This window comes from Cetorhinus maximus, chromosome 33 (genome assembly GCF_964194155.1).
Source record: "Cetorhinus maximus chromosome 33, sCetMax3.hap1.1, whole genome shotgun sequence".
NCBI lineage: Eukaryota > Metazoa > Chordata > Chondrichthyes > Lamniformes > Cetorhinidae > Cetorhinus > Cetorhinus maximus.
This window is the reverse complement of record NC_135911.1, coordinates 13484948-13500888: the sequence shown is the minus strand read 5'-3', so window position 1 is coordinate 13500888 and position 15941 is coordinate 13484948. Positions and strand designations below refer to the sequence as shown.

The following is a 15941-nucleotide window of genomic DNA, read 5'->3' as shown; positions in this document are numbered from 1 at the left end:
AATGTGTGTTTGTGTACGTGTTTGTCTGTGTGTGTGTGTGTGTGTGTCCGTGTGTGTGTGTGCGTCTGTCTGTGTACGTGAGTGTGTGTGTGTGTGTCTCTGTGTGTGTGTGTGTGCGTCTGTGCGCGTGTGTACTGAGTGACAGCTGCGATGTCGGGGGGTCAGTTGGAACGGAGCTCTGCAATGTCAGGGGTGAATTTTTATCAATAAAAGCAGACGATCTGTTGTTAAACAAACCGCAGTTAATGTGTTTTTGCTGTCTACCATGATGAGTATAATGGCCCATGTAGAATGAATGATGTCTGTACTTACCTTGCACAGTTAGTCTGAGGGTCTGCTCCGATGAAACAGATGGATATCTCACTCTGCAGCTGAGATTGTGTCCGTGGTGTTTGAGTGATGGGATCAGGGTCAGAACAGAAGTATAGGTCAGAGTGACGCCATGCTGAGTTACAGTGTTTGAGACTGATCCAGGTACGTCAGTGGGAGTGTCCCAGGTTAGGACAGGTGCTGCTGTTCCGTTGCACGTTGTGTTGAAGGTGCATCTTACATCCACACACTTTCCTGCAATAATTTCAGCAGGGAATATCGTGGGCTTATCTGTGAAATCTAACACACAGAGAATGGATCCTTTTAGAAAAATATAACGTGAAGCATCAGTTCAAATAGAAATCACAGTCCCACAATAGGAAGCAATTTTACGAGGATGATACCAGAACTGAGAGGTTACAACGATCAGGAGAGAATTTCCTGCTTTGGGACATTGGTAATTCTGTCTCTCAGCTTAATACACGTTCACTTCGAGACACTTGAACTGATAATAGTGGGTGAGGGTGGAGGTGCAGACCAGAGTTTGGAGTGCACTACCCTATCATTCACTCAGCGATCTGAGCCATTTATTACTTTGCAATTTGTGGGTGCTTACTGTGTGCAAATTGACTGCTGTGTTTCTCACATTACAACAGGAACGACAATTCAGGAATCTGCTCATTGGCTGTGAAGTGATTTGGTCCATGCTGAGGAGGTGAAAGGCGCTATAGAATTGTGAATCTTTCTTCTGTCGATATGTCAGACTTCGAGACAGGATTAGAGAGATCGATCTGAGTGGATAACCTGATAACATTGATGGACACAGTCAATATATTTAATCATTGATATTAAAGGGAGTATTAGAGGTTGCATTAGGACTGAACTGGAAGCCATCACCAGGTTATTGAGAATCAGACAGTGTGTTATAATAAGCTGTGTTTTGTGTTAATATGTAAGCGTCACAGTTTGTGTTATTTCCCATTGAGTGTTGAATGTGAATTGTTGAGTAATTATAACACAGTACTTACCAGAAACGTGAAGCTGGGTTACAGGATAGAAGTTGTAACTATTCCTGCTGTCAAATTCTATTCTGAAATAATAAGGACCTGCATCTTCCCGTCTGATGGTTTTTATAATCAGGGAACAGTCGCCATCTTTCAGGTCTCCAGACAGCCGGGTCCGATGGCGGAACCGTGGTAACTCGTGATTGTGATCCTTGGAGTGAAAGGCTAGGGGAGCCCTCGGAGCCTTTTTATCGTTAATAAACCAGATTCCGACTGGTGTTTTGTTTTCCAGACACGATGGGTAACTGTAATGACATGGAATCTGTACACACGAACCTTCCTGCGCTGTCACCTCTCGTGGAGTGACGCCTTTCCACTCTTGTGACGGTTCAGCTGGGGAGAGAAATCTCAATATTTAACTCGGGATGGTTTGTGGATCCACTAGACTCAAAATTTACAGATGAGGCTGAATTGGGGGATGGTCAATACTGAGGAGGATGGCATCAAATTATTTTGGCAGGAAGAATAGAAAAACAGAATATTATTTAAATGGAGACAGGCTGCAGAAGGCGGTACAGAGGGATCTGAGTGTCCTTGTGCATGAATCACAGAAAGTCAGCATCAGGAACAGCACGGAATGAGGAAGGCAAGTGGAATGTTGGCCTTTATTGCAAAGGGATGGAGTGTAAAAGGAGGGAAGTCTTGCAAGTGCTGCTCAGGGCGTTAGTGAGATTGTATCAGGGTCATTGGGTACAGGCAGTTCAGAGAAGATTCACTGGGCTGTTTCCTGGGATTAAAGGGTTTGTCCTACGAGGAAATGTTGAGCAGTTTGTGTCTGTATCCATCGGGGTTTAGAAGAATGAGAGGTGACCTTACTGAAACATATCCCATTCCAAGGGGGCTTGACAGGGTGGATGCTGGGAGGATGTTTCCCCCTCGTGGGGGAATCTAGAACCAGGGAGCACAGTTTCGGAATGAGGCCTCTCCCATTTAAGACTGAGATAAAGAGGAATTTCCTCTCTCAGAGGGGCGCTAGCCTGTGGAATTCTCTTCCCCAGAGAGCAGTGGAGGCTGGGTCATTGAATATATTCATGAATGAGTGAGTCAGATTTTTGATCGACAAGGATGTCAAGGGTTTTGTGGACAGGCAGGAAACTGCAGCCTCTGTACAAAACCCTCATGCGCTTGTGGAGAGACACAAACAAGGCTTCACATTACCAGGGAGAGTCCCCAACACGGACTAAGGGGCCGACTTATCACCTTAAACTCAGCAAATGAGGAGGCTCTTGCTCGGCATCGGGACTTGGCATTCGTTCAATAAAAATATTCAAATTACATTTTGGTGAGAAATCTAAGGAGGTTGTACATTCCCTCAAAAAAAAGACTCAAGCAGGGGTCCAGGGTCAAAGGGCAACAACTTATATTTGCACAACAACTATAACATGACAAATCACCCCGAGATGCTACACAGGAGCGTCATAAAACAAAGTATGACACCCAGACACATGGGGAGATTTTAGTGACAGCTGACCAGAAGAGGTCGGTGTTATGGAGAGGTAGAGAGAAAGGGACAGAGAGAAAGAGACATAGAGAGAGAGAGGGAGACGTTTAGGGTGGTAAATCCAAAGCTTAGGGCCCCAGGCAGCTGAAGGCACGGCCGCTAATGTTGGAGCAATAGAATTGGGGGATGGTGAGGAGTCCGGAATTGGATGTGCGCCGTGATATCGGGAGGGTATAGGTGCAGGATGGGGTTACAGAGATAGGGAAGGTTGTAGGTACTGGAGGAGGTTACAATGAAAGGGAGGCTTTAGGTGAAGGAGGAGGTTACAGAGATAGGGAGGGTTGTAGGGACTGGAGGAGGTTACAATGAAAGGGAGGCTTCAGGGGAAGGAGGAGGTTACAGAGATAGGGAGGGTTGAAGGGGCAGGATGGGTTTAGAGAGATAGACAGTGTTGTAGAGGATGGGGGAGGTTATAGAGATAGGGGCAGTTGTAGTGGCTCGAGAAGGTGGCAGAGGAAGGGAGTATTGTAGGGATGGAGGAGGTATCTGAGGTAGAGGTGGTTTCTAGGGACTGAAAGAAGTTACAGAGATAGGGAGGGTTGTTGGTGCTGGAGGAGGAGGAGGATGAGGAAATGACAGAGATAGGGTGGAAACAAAGATGAAAATTTTGACATTGAGACTTTGCTTGACCAGGAGCCAGTCTCGGTCATCGAGCAGAGCCGGGTGATAAGGGAACGGACTTGTTGTGAGTAAGGACGTGGTCAGCAGTTTTGGATGACCTCAAGTTTATGGAGTGTAGAGCGTGTGTTGGAACAGCCGAGTCTGGAGGTAATGTAGGCGTGGATGAGGGTTTCAGCAGCAGATGAGCTGAGACAGGGTGAAGTCGTGCGATGTTACGGAGGTGGAAATAGACGGTGTTAGTGAGGGCACAGATATGAGGCCGGAAGCTCATGTCAGGATCAAATGGGACAACAAAGCTGTGAACAGATTGGCTTCAATCTCAGTGAGCTGCCAGGGAGAGGAATGGAGTTGGTAGCGAGGGAACAGAGTTTGGAGCGAGGAATGAAGTCAATGGATTCAGTCTTTCCAATATTTAATTGGAGGGAATTTCTGCCCATCCACTACTGGATGTCGGATAAGCAGCCTGATAATTTAGCAGCAGTGGAGGAGTCGAGAGAGGTGGTGGTGTGGTAGAGTTGGGTATCCTCAGTGGACAGGTGAAAACTAACACTGTTCAGATGATGATGCAAAGCCATTGCAAGTGGTTCTCTGGCTACGATGAGATAGATAAGAATGGAGCCAGGGGAGAGCAGTCCCACTCAGCTGGATGACAGTGGAGAAGTGTTGGAGGAGGATGGTGTGGTCGACCGTGTCAGAGGCTGCAGACAGATCGAGAAGGACGAGGAGGGAAAGTTTACCTTTGCCACAGTCACACAGGATGACATTTGTGACCTTGATAAGAGCTGTTTCAGCGCTTTGGCTTGGGTGGGTACCTGATTGGAGGGATTCAAACATGGAGTTCCGCGAAAGATGGGAACGGATTCGGGAGATGGAAACACGTTCAAGGACTTTGGAGGGGAAAGAGAGGCTGGAGATGGGACGGGGGTTTACAAGGACTGTGTGAGGGGTGGAAGGTGTAGTCGGGAGGAGACACTTCGCTCAGGGGGGAGGTGTCATCACCCCTCAGCTCGGTTTCCATTAGATCTATGATGCCGATTCAATCACACACAATAAGCTCATGGATCTGGGAGCAGAAATAGACAAATCATTAAAAATAGTGACGCTGGTTGACACGGCCAAAAAACAAGCAAATCAAACACTGTAATTTCCCACTGAGTGTTGAATGTGAATTGTTGAGTAATTATAACACAGCACTTACCAGAAACGTGAAGCCGGGTTACAGGGTAATAGTTATGGCTCGGAAGACCATTTTCAAATTCTATGCTGAAATAATAATGTCCTCCATCTTGCCGTCTGATGTTGTTTATAATCAGGGAACAGTCGCCATCTTTCAGTTCTCCAGACAGCCGGGTCCGATGGCGCAACCGTGGTAACTCATGATTGTCATCCTCGGAGTGAAAGACTATGGACCATGTAGACCAAGATTTCCGTGTGTACCTTCTCATATACCAGATTCCGACACGTGGTTTCTTTACCAAATCTGATGGGTAACTGTAATTACATGGAATCTGTACACACGAACCTTCCTGTGCTGCCACCTGACGTGGAGTGTTCCTTTTCCACTCTTGTGACAGTCCAACTGGGAAGAGAAATATCAATATTTAACCCTGGATGTTTTGTCGATCCACTAGACTTGATATCCACCCCCTCCGTCACTGGGTCACAGTGGCTGCAGTGTGGACCATCTACAGGACACACAAGGATCTCCCCAAGGTTTCACAATGGATGGAAGAGAATCCTGGACACACGAGCGGACAAGTTCATTCTACATTGGCTCATGGTCCTCAGGACCCTGTTTGTACACAAGCCAGCTTTCCAACAGAACTGAAGTTGGGGAAAATCCATTTGGAATTCCACTGTCCAGGGCATTGTGTTAACTTGCTGAGTTTGTTTTAAATCTAACATCTATTTTTGGTCCGTTGCCTTAAAGGGAGTGTAACTGGGAGTCAGGTTAATTAGGAGTTTTAGGAGTTATTATAGCAGTAATTGTAGTCTTATGTATGTACTTGAAATCTTTTGTTTTGATGACAAATATTTCACTTTATTTTTTTAAATCTCTAAAGGTCTTGGTGGACTTATTGCTTCTGAATTCAGTGCACACATCTCATCATAAATACAAATTGCAAAATCATTATGATAGTGTGAACACGTTTCCCTCGTGGACTTGGTCTGCCTGACACACATCACCTGCCAAGTGATAACACTGTTGTAATATGCCTTTCAGGGATAGCAGCATGACATCACTCGAGGGGAAGTGTGTCATGTGAATTTTAGGAACTGGGTCGGCATACGTAAGTTATATGTGTATATGTGTGTGTTCGGCATGAGGTATATATTTAAGTTCCAGTGTAGTTTGTATTTCTGCATTTGTGTGTTTAGAAAGGGGGGAACTTGAGCTAACAATAAGCCAGAATTCCATTGAGGTTTTATGACTGTTGAAGGGAAGTCAAAACAAATACAAGGTGTAAGAAACTGTGCTGTTGCCTAGGAACAGTGGTCCAGAGGGAGGGACCCACAGAGACAGAGAAAAGTACTTTCAGTTCTGTTGAAAGGAGTTGCCAGGAGAAGTAGCGTAGGAGCGGAACAGATAGTCATTCCCATATCGCGAGCACCAGCAGCGGGTTAGCTCAGACAGGGAAGGTGAGTGACCAGGGTGTGGGCCGGATCGACAGTGAGCGAGGGAGAGTCCAACTCACAAAAACCATTATAAAAATCGGGCCAGAGAAGTAAGCGATTGTAACGGGCGGCTTCAAGATTGCTGAACACCAAATTGAATAAAAAACAAAGACTCCATTACTCCGTGGTGTGTTCCTGCTACAACCTGTCTTCGTGGGCAGAGCTTCGGAAAAGCACACGAAAGGGGCTAAAGCTACACTCATCCCAGGTACTGTAGGAAAAGGAAGGTCAAAGGAATATTGTCAAAATGTCCACTAAATTCCCCAGTTTGAATTGGGATGTAGCTGACCGACTATCTGAATTCTGAATGTTTAAACAGCGAACAGAGCTCTGGTTTCCTGATTCAGGTGTGACTGAACCAGACGAGCAAGCCATAAAAATTCACCTCGCGATTGGGAATGAAGTTTTACACAGGCTCAACACGTCAGGATTAATAGCAGAAGAGCAAAAGGATCCCCAATAGATATGGACGACATTGGAAGACAGGTTCAGAATCAGGTTAAACTCCATATTCATCGACTAGAGTTTAGGTCATTTGATCAGCCTACAGAATCCATAGACGACTTCATCAGCCAATGCTGAGAAAAGGTTGTGTATTGTGATTTCAAAAGCAGAGCCTGCAGACAGAGTTGTTGAGTTGGTGATCACATCCACTCCCATTGACGCGTTCCAGAAAGATCTGCTACATAAGACCAAAGTATATAGTATTGATGAGCTACTTAAGGATGGACATAAATACGAAGTGATCCTCGAAGGTCAACGAAGCTTACAGGCCCTCAGTACAACACCAGTTGTTGACGCAGTCAGTAGAATATCCAAGCCCGGTGAGACATGTGGAAGGTGTGGCCTTCTGCAGGAACCAAGGAAATGCACAGCCTTCCACCAATCCTGCAAGGCTTGTGGCAGAAAGGGCCATTGGCAGCGGAAGAGCTCTAGAGCAAAGGTTGATGCAGCTACAAAGAGCTGTGTGCTGATCCAAACAGACCGTACACAACGGGGAATCTTCCAGCAATAAGAATGACCATCCGGTATCCCATCAGGAACATATACATGTGGTGACTGACAAACCAGGAAATGGATTGACACAGGGGCAAGAGCAAAAGCAAATTCCCATCCCCCGACTCCTCCAGCAAATTTTAAAAGACATGTATTCAAAGACATGGAAGGCCATGGGGAAACATACTGCTATGAATCTTGCAGTGTACAACACTTCACTAACTCCATGTGCAGAATCCATAGTCCTGGGGTGCAATTACAATCAATCCTCCTGGGTGTCACAGGTGTTCTACCTGGTGGAGACTAAAGGCTGAGCAATTGCAGGTCTACCGACATGTCGTGACCTCACACTCGTGACAATCCTTGGAATCTGTCAGACCTCACATGGGTCAACCTCAGAAATTAGCCGATCACCTCAGTTCACGACATAACATTGAAATTTGTAGAAAGTTTCAACATTATTGCCAGTTTCTAGGGAGCTGCAATTTAGCACCTACAGGAGAAGGCAAGTGCGTCAATCGATCCAGTACATTTAGCACAACACAAATGCCCGCAGCTACAAGAGGGAACGGTGAAAAATTCTACAGAAACTATGGAAGCATCTTTGAAGGATGGACTGATTCAATTTGACCTTATCGGGATAAGCGAGGAATCTCCCAGGGAGCCATTGTTAAAGGAAGGCAGGGCATCATACCGGAACATTTGTGATCCTGTATTCTTAAATCCCACAGATCACTGTGACCAATTAAAGACACCTCCAGACAAGGTTCCCATCACAAGATCTGGGTGCACCAGCAGATTACCTCTATGCTTTAGAGAGTCAAATTTTCAACAGTTCCATACACTTATGTAATTGTCAAGAAATAAGAACACAATATTAGAAACCTCGTGTCCCCTGTCTTCCTCAAAGGTCCATCCCTGCAGCAGGAGCCTGAAGAGTTATTGAACTGGGACCTAATTTATCGGATTGTAGAATGATACGGAACAGAAGGAAGCCATTTGGCTGTTCGTGCTGATGCTGGGCCTTTGAAAGATCTGTCCAATTAGTCGCACTCTCACCTCTGCTCTCTCCTACACAGCCCTGCAAAATGCCCCCTTCAAGTATTTATCCAGTTCTCCTTCTGAAAGTTCCTGGTGAATCGGCTTCCACCGCCCTTTCAGGCAGTGAGTCAATGGTCTCTCTCTGAGCTGCAAAGGGCTAAGATTCTGTGAAATTTAAACTCTGCAGCAGATCAGAGACAATCATGATAACTCAGAATATTTGACAGTTTTACACACAGACTGCTTTGCCTTCCTTCCCTCTTTCAGTTACCTTGCTCCCTTATCGAAGTTTCTAGCATGGTGAGAATGGACAGGAAGTGTGACGCTGAATAGCCTTTATATTCTAAGAGCTGCTGTGTTGTCTTCATGGGCAATTCTGACTAAAATCAGCATGAGAGAAAAATTACAGGGCATGGCTATCGGAGTCCTAGCATCGGGAAAGACTTCATCCCCCAGTTTTTATCCCTGCTTCTCTATTCAGCCGATCGCTCCCCTGTCACTCGCTGACCTACACAGGCTCCCAATCCAGCAAAGCCTCAATTTTCAAAATCTCAGTATCAATTCCTTATCCATCCATAACCCCTCTTCACTGCATATCCTTGTAACCTCCTCCAGCCCTGCAACCTCCGAGATCTCTCCTGTCCTCCAATTCTGTTGTCAGACAGGGAGTCAGTGACTATCAGTGAGCACAGGGGTTATGGGTGAATGGGACTTGGTGTGAGTTTGTACACTGGCTCACTGCTGAATCGGTTCCCAATCACAGCTCAATAAGAATGATCTTTTACAGAGACTATTAACCATAAATCTGTATGAGCTGACAATGATATTACCTTGGAGAAGTGACAGGAGGAAGTAATATTTACCGATCATTGTCCACTCCCAGATATTTCATCAGATTCTCGCTATCAAACTCTGAAAAGGAAAGGAGTTAATGAGACCTCACCTCTTGTCCGACAGCTCTCGAGAGATCAGAACTGCTTTCAAGCAATGTCTTCACAGGCTAATTTGATTCTCTGTGGGATGAAAGGTGCTCTGCAGCGAGTTACAAGGCTTTAAGAAAGAACAGCAATGAAGGACTTGCATTTCTATAGAATCTTTCACCACCTCAGGGTGTCCCAAAGCTCATGTCTCTGCACATCCCTCATCCCTTGAGCTAGAAAGATGTTCTCTACAACAGACTTGAGCCTCACACCCAGATCTCAATAATCGGTAGAAATCTTTCAAAGGCATCAATCATTGGAATCTTTCTTTATAAACTCACAACATCAACAAAGGACGGTGTTGGTCGTGGCAGTGAATTCCAAGCGTTCCGTTATTAACCCAGGAACTGTCCGACTGATCGCCTGGGGAGTAACTGCCCACATGCACTGTTTGGGCTGAATGACCACTTCCTGTGCTGTTTCCTCTGTGTATTTAATTAGAAAGGGCTGATGTGTAACTGTGAGTCAAAATGTGAGGTGGTTGGTGTGAATGTGATAATCCAACTCTTTGTCTTGCACTGTAAGCAAACTGGTAACCCCTTTGGTACCAAGACAGTGGTTGAATGTCCTCATCCTGTTCCTGTGTAACAGAATCCAGGTGGCTAAATGGGCCTCTTCCTGTTCCTGTCTAACAGGCTCAATGGGCTGAATGGGCCTCCTCCTGTTCCTGTGTAACAGGCTCGAGGGGGTTGAATGGGCCTCCTCCTGTTCCTGTCTAACAGGCTCAATGGGCTGAATGGGCCTCCTCCTGTTCCTGTGTAACAGGCTCGAGGGAGCTGAATGGCCTCCTCCTGTTCCTGTGTAACAGGCTCGAGGGGGCTGAATCGACTCCTTCTGCACTGTAAACTTGTTGTGATACTGTAAAGGCCTCTTTTGATTCATTCAGCTAGTTCTTCAGTCTCTTCCTTGTATCTCTTGTGTCATTACAGAGGGAGTGCCTCACTGTCAGAGGATCAGTACTGAGGGAGTGCTGCACTGTCAGAGGATCAGTACTGAGTGAGTGCTGTACTGTCGTAGGGTGAGTACTGAGGGAGCGCTGCACTGTCAGAGGGTCAGTACTGAGGGAGCTTTGCACTGTCAGAGGGTCAGTACTGAGAGAGTGCTGCGCTGTCGGAGGATCAGTACTGAGGGAGTGCCGCACTGTTGGAGGGTCAGTACTGAGGGAGTGGTGTACTGTTGGAGGGTCAGTATTGAGGGAATGCTGCACTGTTGGAGGGTCAGTATTGAGGGAATGCTGCACTGTCAGAGGGTCAGTACTGAGGGAGTGCTGCACTGTCAGAGGGTCAGTACTGGGGTAGTGCTGCACTGTCAGAGGGTCAGTACTGAGGGAGTGCTGCACTGTCAGAAGGTCAGTACTGAGGGAGAGCTGCACTGTGGGAGGGTCAGTACTGAGGGAGTGCTGGTCTGTCGGAGGGTCAGTATTGAGGGAGTGCTGCACTGTCGGAGGGTCAGTACTGAGGGAGTGCTGCACTGTCAGAGGGTCAGTACTGAGTGAGTGCTGCACTGTCGGAGGGTCAGTACTGAGGGAGTGCTGCACTGTCAGAGGGTCAGTACTGTGTGATTGCTGCACTGTCAGAGGGTCAGTAATGAGGGAGTGCTACACTGTCGGAGGGTCAGTACTGAGGGAGTGCTTCACTGTCAGAGCATCAGTACTGAGGGAGTGCTGCACTGTCGGAGGGTCAGCCCTGAGGGAGTCCTGCACTGTCAGAACTGCCATACTTCAGATTATGTTTGAAATTACAAAGATGCCTCATGTAAAATTCTATATCATCAGATCAAATTGTTCATGGTTTCATTTCCTTGTTAACCAGGCTTGTGTGATCACTATTTTTAAATAATGTTTGTTATTTTGAACAAGGGGCCATGCCTGAACAGATAACTGTACGATCAAGCAGCTCGGTTTTTTCTTGAATTTCTGGAAAGGTGTCTTTTCAACACAAGGTTTAGACACAGAACTCGATATCTGATCAGATATTTCAAAACAGAGAAACTCTTTACAGGGTGAATGGACCTTGTCAATAATCCATCCAGCCAACCTCGCCTGGAGATTAGTCCAATATTAGACACTAAACCGAGGCACCCGTCTGCCCTCTCGGGCGGGTGTGAAAGACCCCACAGCCACTATTTGGAAGAAGAGCAGGAGGGAGTTCTCCCCGGTGTCCTGGGGCCAATAGTTATCCCTCAACCAATCACTAAAATCAGATGATCACATTGCTGTTTGTGGGAGCTTGCTGTGCGCTATTTGGCTGCAGCATTTCCTACATTACAACAGTAACTACACTTCGAAAAAAGGGTGAACTCAATTGTAAAGTGCTCTGGGACATCGAGAGATCATGTTATACAGAAGAGATTTGACTGGAGCAGCAAGTGTTTTACTTACAGGAGAATGAGTCCCCAGGGTTGTAGAGTCAATCCTGACAGATGAATGACTAACTGGAGACACTTCAGGGAGCTGATCTAATTCTGGTAATGTTCAGTTTACCAGGATCGGAGAAGAGATGATCTGCCTCTCCTGACTGCTTCGGACAAGAGGTGAACTGGCTCTGGTAGGAGGGTCAGTGTTAACACAGTTTTTGTGTGTTTGAGGGAGATGTGAAACTGGGGAAGTCACGTGGTTTTTTGGTGTGGTCACTCCATGTCTTTATTTAGTGCAGCACTCATTTAGTTCATGTCATTGTTTCAATGCTACAACACCACAGGCCATTCTGGACTATTTCTGCCTGACTTGCTGTCAGAAACACACAGTCTCACAGAGAGGCGGCAAAGTGGTGCCTAGCAATGTCTGAAACTGAACTCGGCTTAGTCAGAATGCACACACACTCACACACACAAACTCACACACACACAGACATTCACAAATACACGCACGCACTCACACACACACACTCTCAAACATGCACTCCTTTACACAAACACGCTCTTGTTCACACACACACATACACACACACACTCTCTCTCTCACATACACATTCTTTCTCACTCCCTTTATCAAACACACAATCTCCCTCTCTCTCAAACACGCACACCATCTCTCTCTCGCACACTCCATCTCTCAAACACACACACCCTCTCTCTCACACACACATACACACATTTTCTCTCGTTCACTCTCTTAAACACATACACTCCCTCTCTCAAACACACACTCTCCCTCTCTCAAACACACACACCCTCTCTCTCAAACACACAAACACACACACACACAAACACGCTCTCACACAAACACCCTCTCACATACACAAACACTCTCTCTTACAGACACACTCTCTCTTTCGCACACACACTATCTCATACAAACGCTCTCTCTATATCTTTCTCTCTCACACATAAACTCTCTCTCTCTCTAACACAGACATTCTCTTTCTCTCTCACACACTCTCTCTCTCACACACAAGCTACTCCCTCTCTCATGCACTCACACTCTACTTCTCTTTTGCTCTCTCACACACATTTTCTCTTTCTCTCTATCCTTCCCTCTCTCACACATACACACTCTCACTCTCTCACCCACACATTGTCTCTCTCTCTCACACACGCACTCTCTCTCTCTCTCTCTCTTCGAGACGGAAGGTTGGGGTTTTGAAACCGTCTCAAGGTTTCAGCTTAAAACACAGACAGACTCTCCCAAGTGAGGGAGTGCTGAGGGAGTGCTGCACTGTCGGAGGGTCACTGCTGATGGAGTGCTGAACTGTTGGAGGGTCAGTACTGAGGGAGTGCTGCACTGTCAGAGGGTCAGTACTGAGGGAGTGCTGCACTGTCAGAGGGTCAATACTGAGGGAGCGCTGCACTGTCCAAGGGTCAGTAATGAGGCAGTGCTGAACTGTCGGAGGGTCAGTGCTGAGGGAGTGCTGAACTTTCGGAGGTTCAGTACCGAGGGAGTGCTGCACTTTCGGAGGGTCAGTACTGAGGGAGTGCTGCACTTTCAGAGCGTCAGTACTGAGGGAGTGTTGCACTGTCGGAGGGTCAGTACTGAGGGAGTGCTTCACTGTCAGAGGGCCAGTACTGAGGTTGTGCTGCACATTCGGAGGGCCAGTACTGAGGAAGTCCTGCACTATCAGAGGCCCAGTACTGAGGGAGTGCTGCACTATCGGAGGGTCAGTACTGAGGGAGTGCCGCACTGTCAGGGGCTCAGTGCTGAGGGAGGACCGCAATGTCCGAGGGTGAGTGCTGAGGGAGTGCTGCTCTGTCAGAATTGCCATATTTCAGATGATGTTTGAAATTAGCAACATGCCTCATGTGTAATTATATATCATCAGCTCAAAATAAATAGATGATTCCTGTACGTTTCACTTTACTGTAAATTGTTTGCAGTTTCATTTCCTTAGAAACTAGGCTTGTGTGATCACTATTTTTAAATAACGCTAATAATAAAGATGCGACAATACACGTGCACCCAGATACACACACACACACACATACACAGGCACACATTCACTCACACACGTTCACGCAGACACAAACACACACACATGCAGACACACACACACACTCACACACGTTCACACACGTTCACGCAGAAACACACAGACACACACACACTCACACACGATCACACAAACATAGTGACATAGACGCATGCATACAGACGCACATGTTCACACAGACTCATAGACTCACACAGTCACACACATTCACTCAAGCATGTTCACACAGATACACGCTCGCACAGACAGACACACACACACACTCACACAGACAGACAGGCATGCACATGCACACACATACATTCGCACAGACAGGCACACAGGCAGACAGTCAGAAAGACAAACACACACACACACTCAAATACATTCGCACAGACAGGCACACAGGCAGGCAGGCACACACACACACACTCACACACACACACAGACACACAGGTCAGAATTAAAAAGTTAGAGTCCAATAAAAATTTGCAAGAATATAGGATTAATACCTTTGCTTGCCTTTGAGGCTTAGATTGTTGAAGGTTGCAGCTACTCAAAGTTAATTGATTTCCTGTGGCATCTGGTGCTGATTTGATTCAGATTTGCACATTGTTGAAGACGCTCTGTTAGCTTCAGAAAGAGAGAGAGAGAGAGAGAATTTCTGCTCTTTTCCAGCAGTGTTTTTGGATGACTGCCATGTTTCTTTTTCCTCCTACTTTCTCTTATATCTGCTTGACAGGCTCACACGCACACACAGACAAATGCACACACACACACACACAAACACGCTCACACAGACAAGCACACAGACGCAACCCGCCCCCCCCCCCCCCCCCCCCCCCCCCCCCCGCCCACACACACACACAGACAGGCACAGACACACATACACACGCTCACACAGAAAGGCACACACACACACACAAACACACACACACACACACACACACAGGATGGCACACACACATACAGACACACATACAGACACACACACACAGATATCAGAGGTAAAAAAATTACAGGGTCCAATAAAAAATTAAAAGAGTCGTTTGCTTGTCCTGCGGCGTAGGTTGTAAAGTTTCAATCTGTTTTAAATTAGTTGGTTTTCTGTAGAATCCTGTATTTCATCTGGCTCAGGCTTGCACCTTATTGAAGACACTCTGTTAGCTTCAGACAGAGAGAGAGAGAGGGAGAGTGAGAGGGTGGGGGAGAGAGAGAGAGATGGAGAAATAATTTCTGCTCTTTTCCAGCAGTGTATTCAGATGGCTGCCATATTTCTTTTTCCTCCTCCTTTCTCTTATATCTGCTTGGCAGAACCATTCGGTAAACTCTTGTCTGTATATTCCCAAAAGGGAATTCTATCAGCATGTCTTGCATTCATTAATGTAGAACAAGAAATCCCGCTTTTTGATCTTTGCATCTCCAAAACATTTCATGCATTTCAAGATATAAATCAACCTGAGATTAGACACACAGACACACACACAGACAGGTACACAGGCACACACACACACCCACAAATGCACACAAACACAGAAACACACACACAGACAGGCTCACATGCACACACAGACAAATGCAGGCACACACACACATTCTCACACAGACAACCACACAGACACACACCACACACACACAGACAGGCACACACACACACACACACACACACACACACGCTCACACAGGAAGGCACACACACACACACACACACACAAACACACACACACACACACAGGAAGGCACACACACACACAGAACACACACAAACACACACACAGATATCAAAGGTAAAATAATCATAGAGTCCAATAAAAAATTAAAAGAGGAAGTGATTAAGTCGTTTGCTTGTACTGCGGCGTAGGTTGTGAAGGTTGAAGCTGTTTTAAATTAGTTGGTTTGCTTTAGAATCCTGTAGTTCATCTGGCTCAGGTTTACACGTTGTTGAAGAAACTCTGTTAGCTTCAGACAGAGAGAGAGAGAGTGAGGGGAGAGAGAGAGAGAGAGAGAGAGAGAGAGAGAGAGAGAGAGAGAGGGAGAAATCATTTCTGTTCTTTTCCAGCAGTGTTTTTAGATGACTGCCATATTTCTTTTTCCTCCTCATTTCCCGTATATCTGCTTGGCAGAACCATTTGTTAAACTCCTGTCTGTATATTCCTGAAAGGGAATTCAATCAGCATGTATTGCATGCATTGTTATAGACCAAGTATTCCCAATTTTTATCTTTGCATCTCCAAAACATTTGAAGCATTTCAAGATATAAATCAACAGGAGATGGGTGTATTGCATAATCCAAGGGGAGTTTTGAATGGTGATGTATCTGCTTGGTTAGCAGTTCCCACCGTTTTGATAG

General features: G+C 46.2%; 1 protein-coding gene across 1 annotated transcript in view; it reads right to left on the bottom strand.

Annotated features, from left to right (window-relative positions):
* Positions 1-15941, bottom strand: part of LOC144671566 (uncharacterized) — a 205932-nt gene that overhangs the window by 93933 nt on the left and 96058 nt on the right. Inside the window, exons 5-6 of the mRNA XM_078533519.1 lie at positions 4694-5017; positions 1338-1706 (exon numbers count right to left, since the gene is read on the bottom strand). Coding sequence (XP_078389645.1) covers positions 1338-1706; positions 4694-5017 — 693 coding nt within the window. The remainder of the gene's footprint in view (positions 1-1337; positions 1707-4693; positions 5018-15941) is intronic.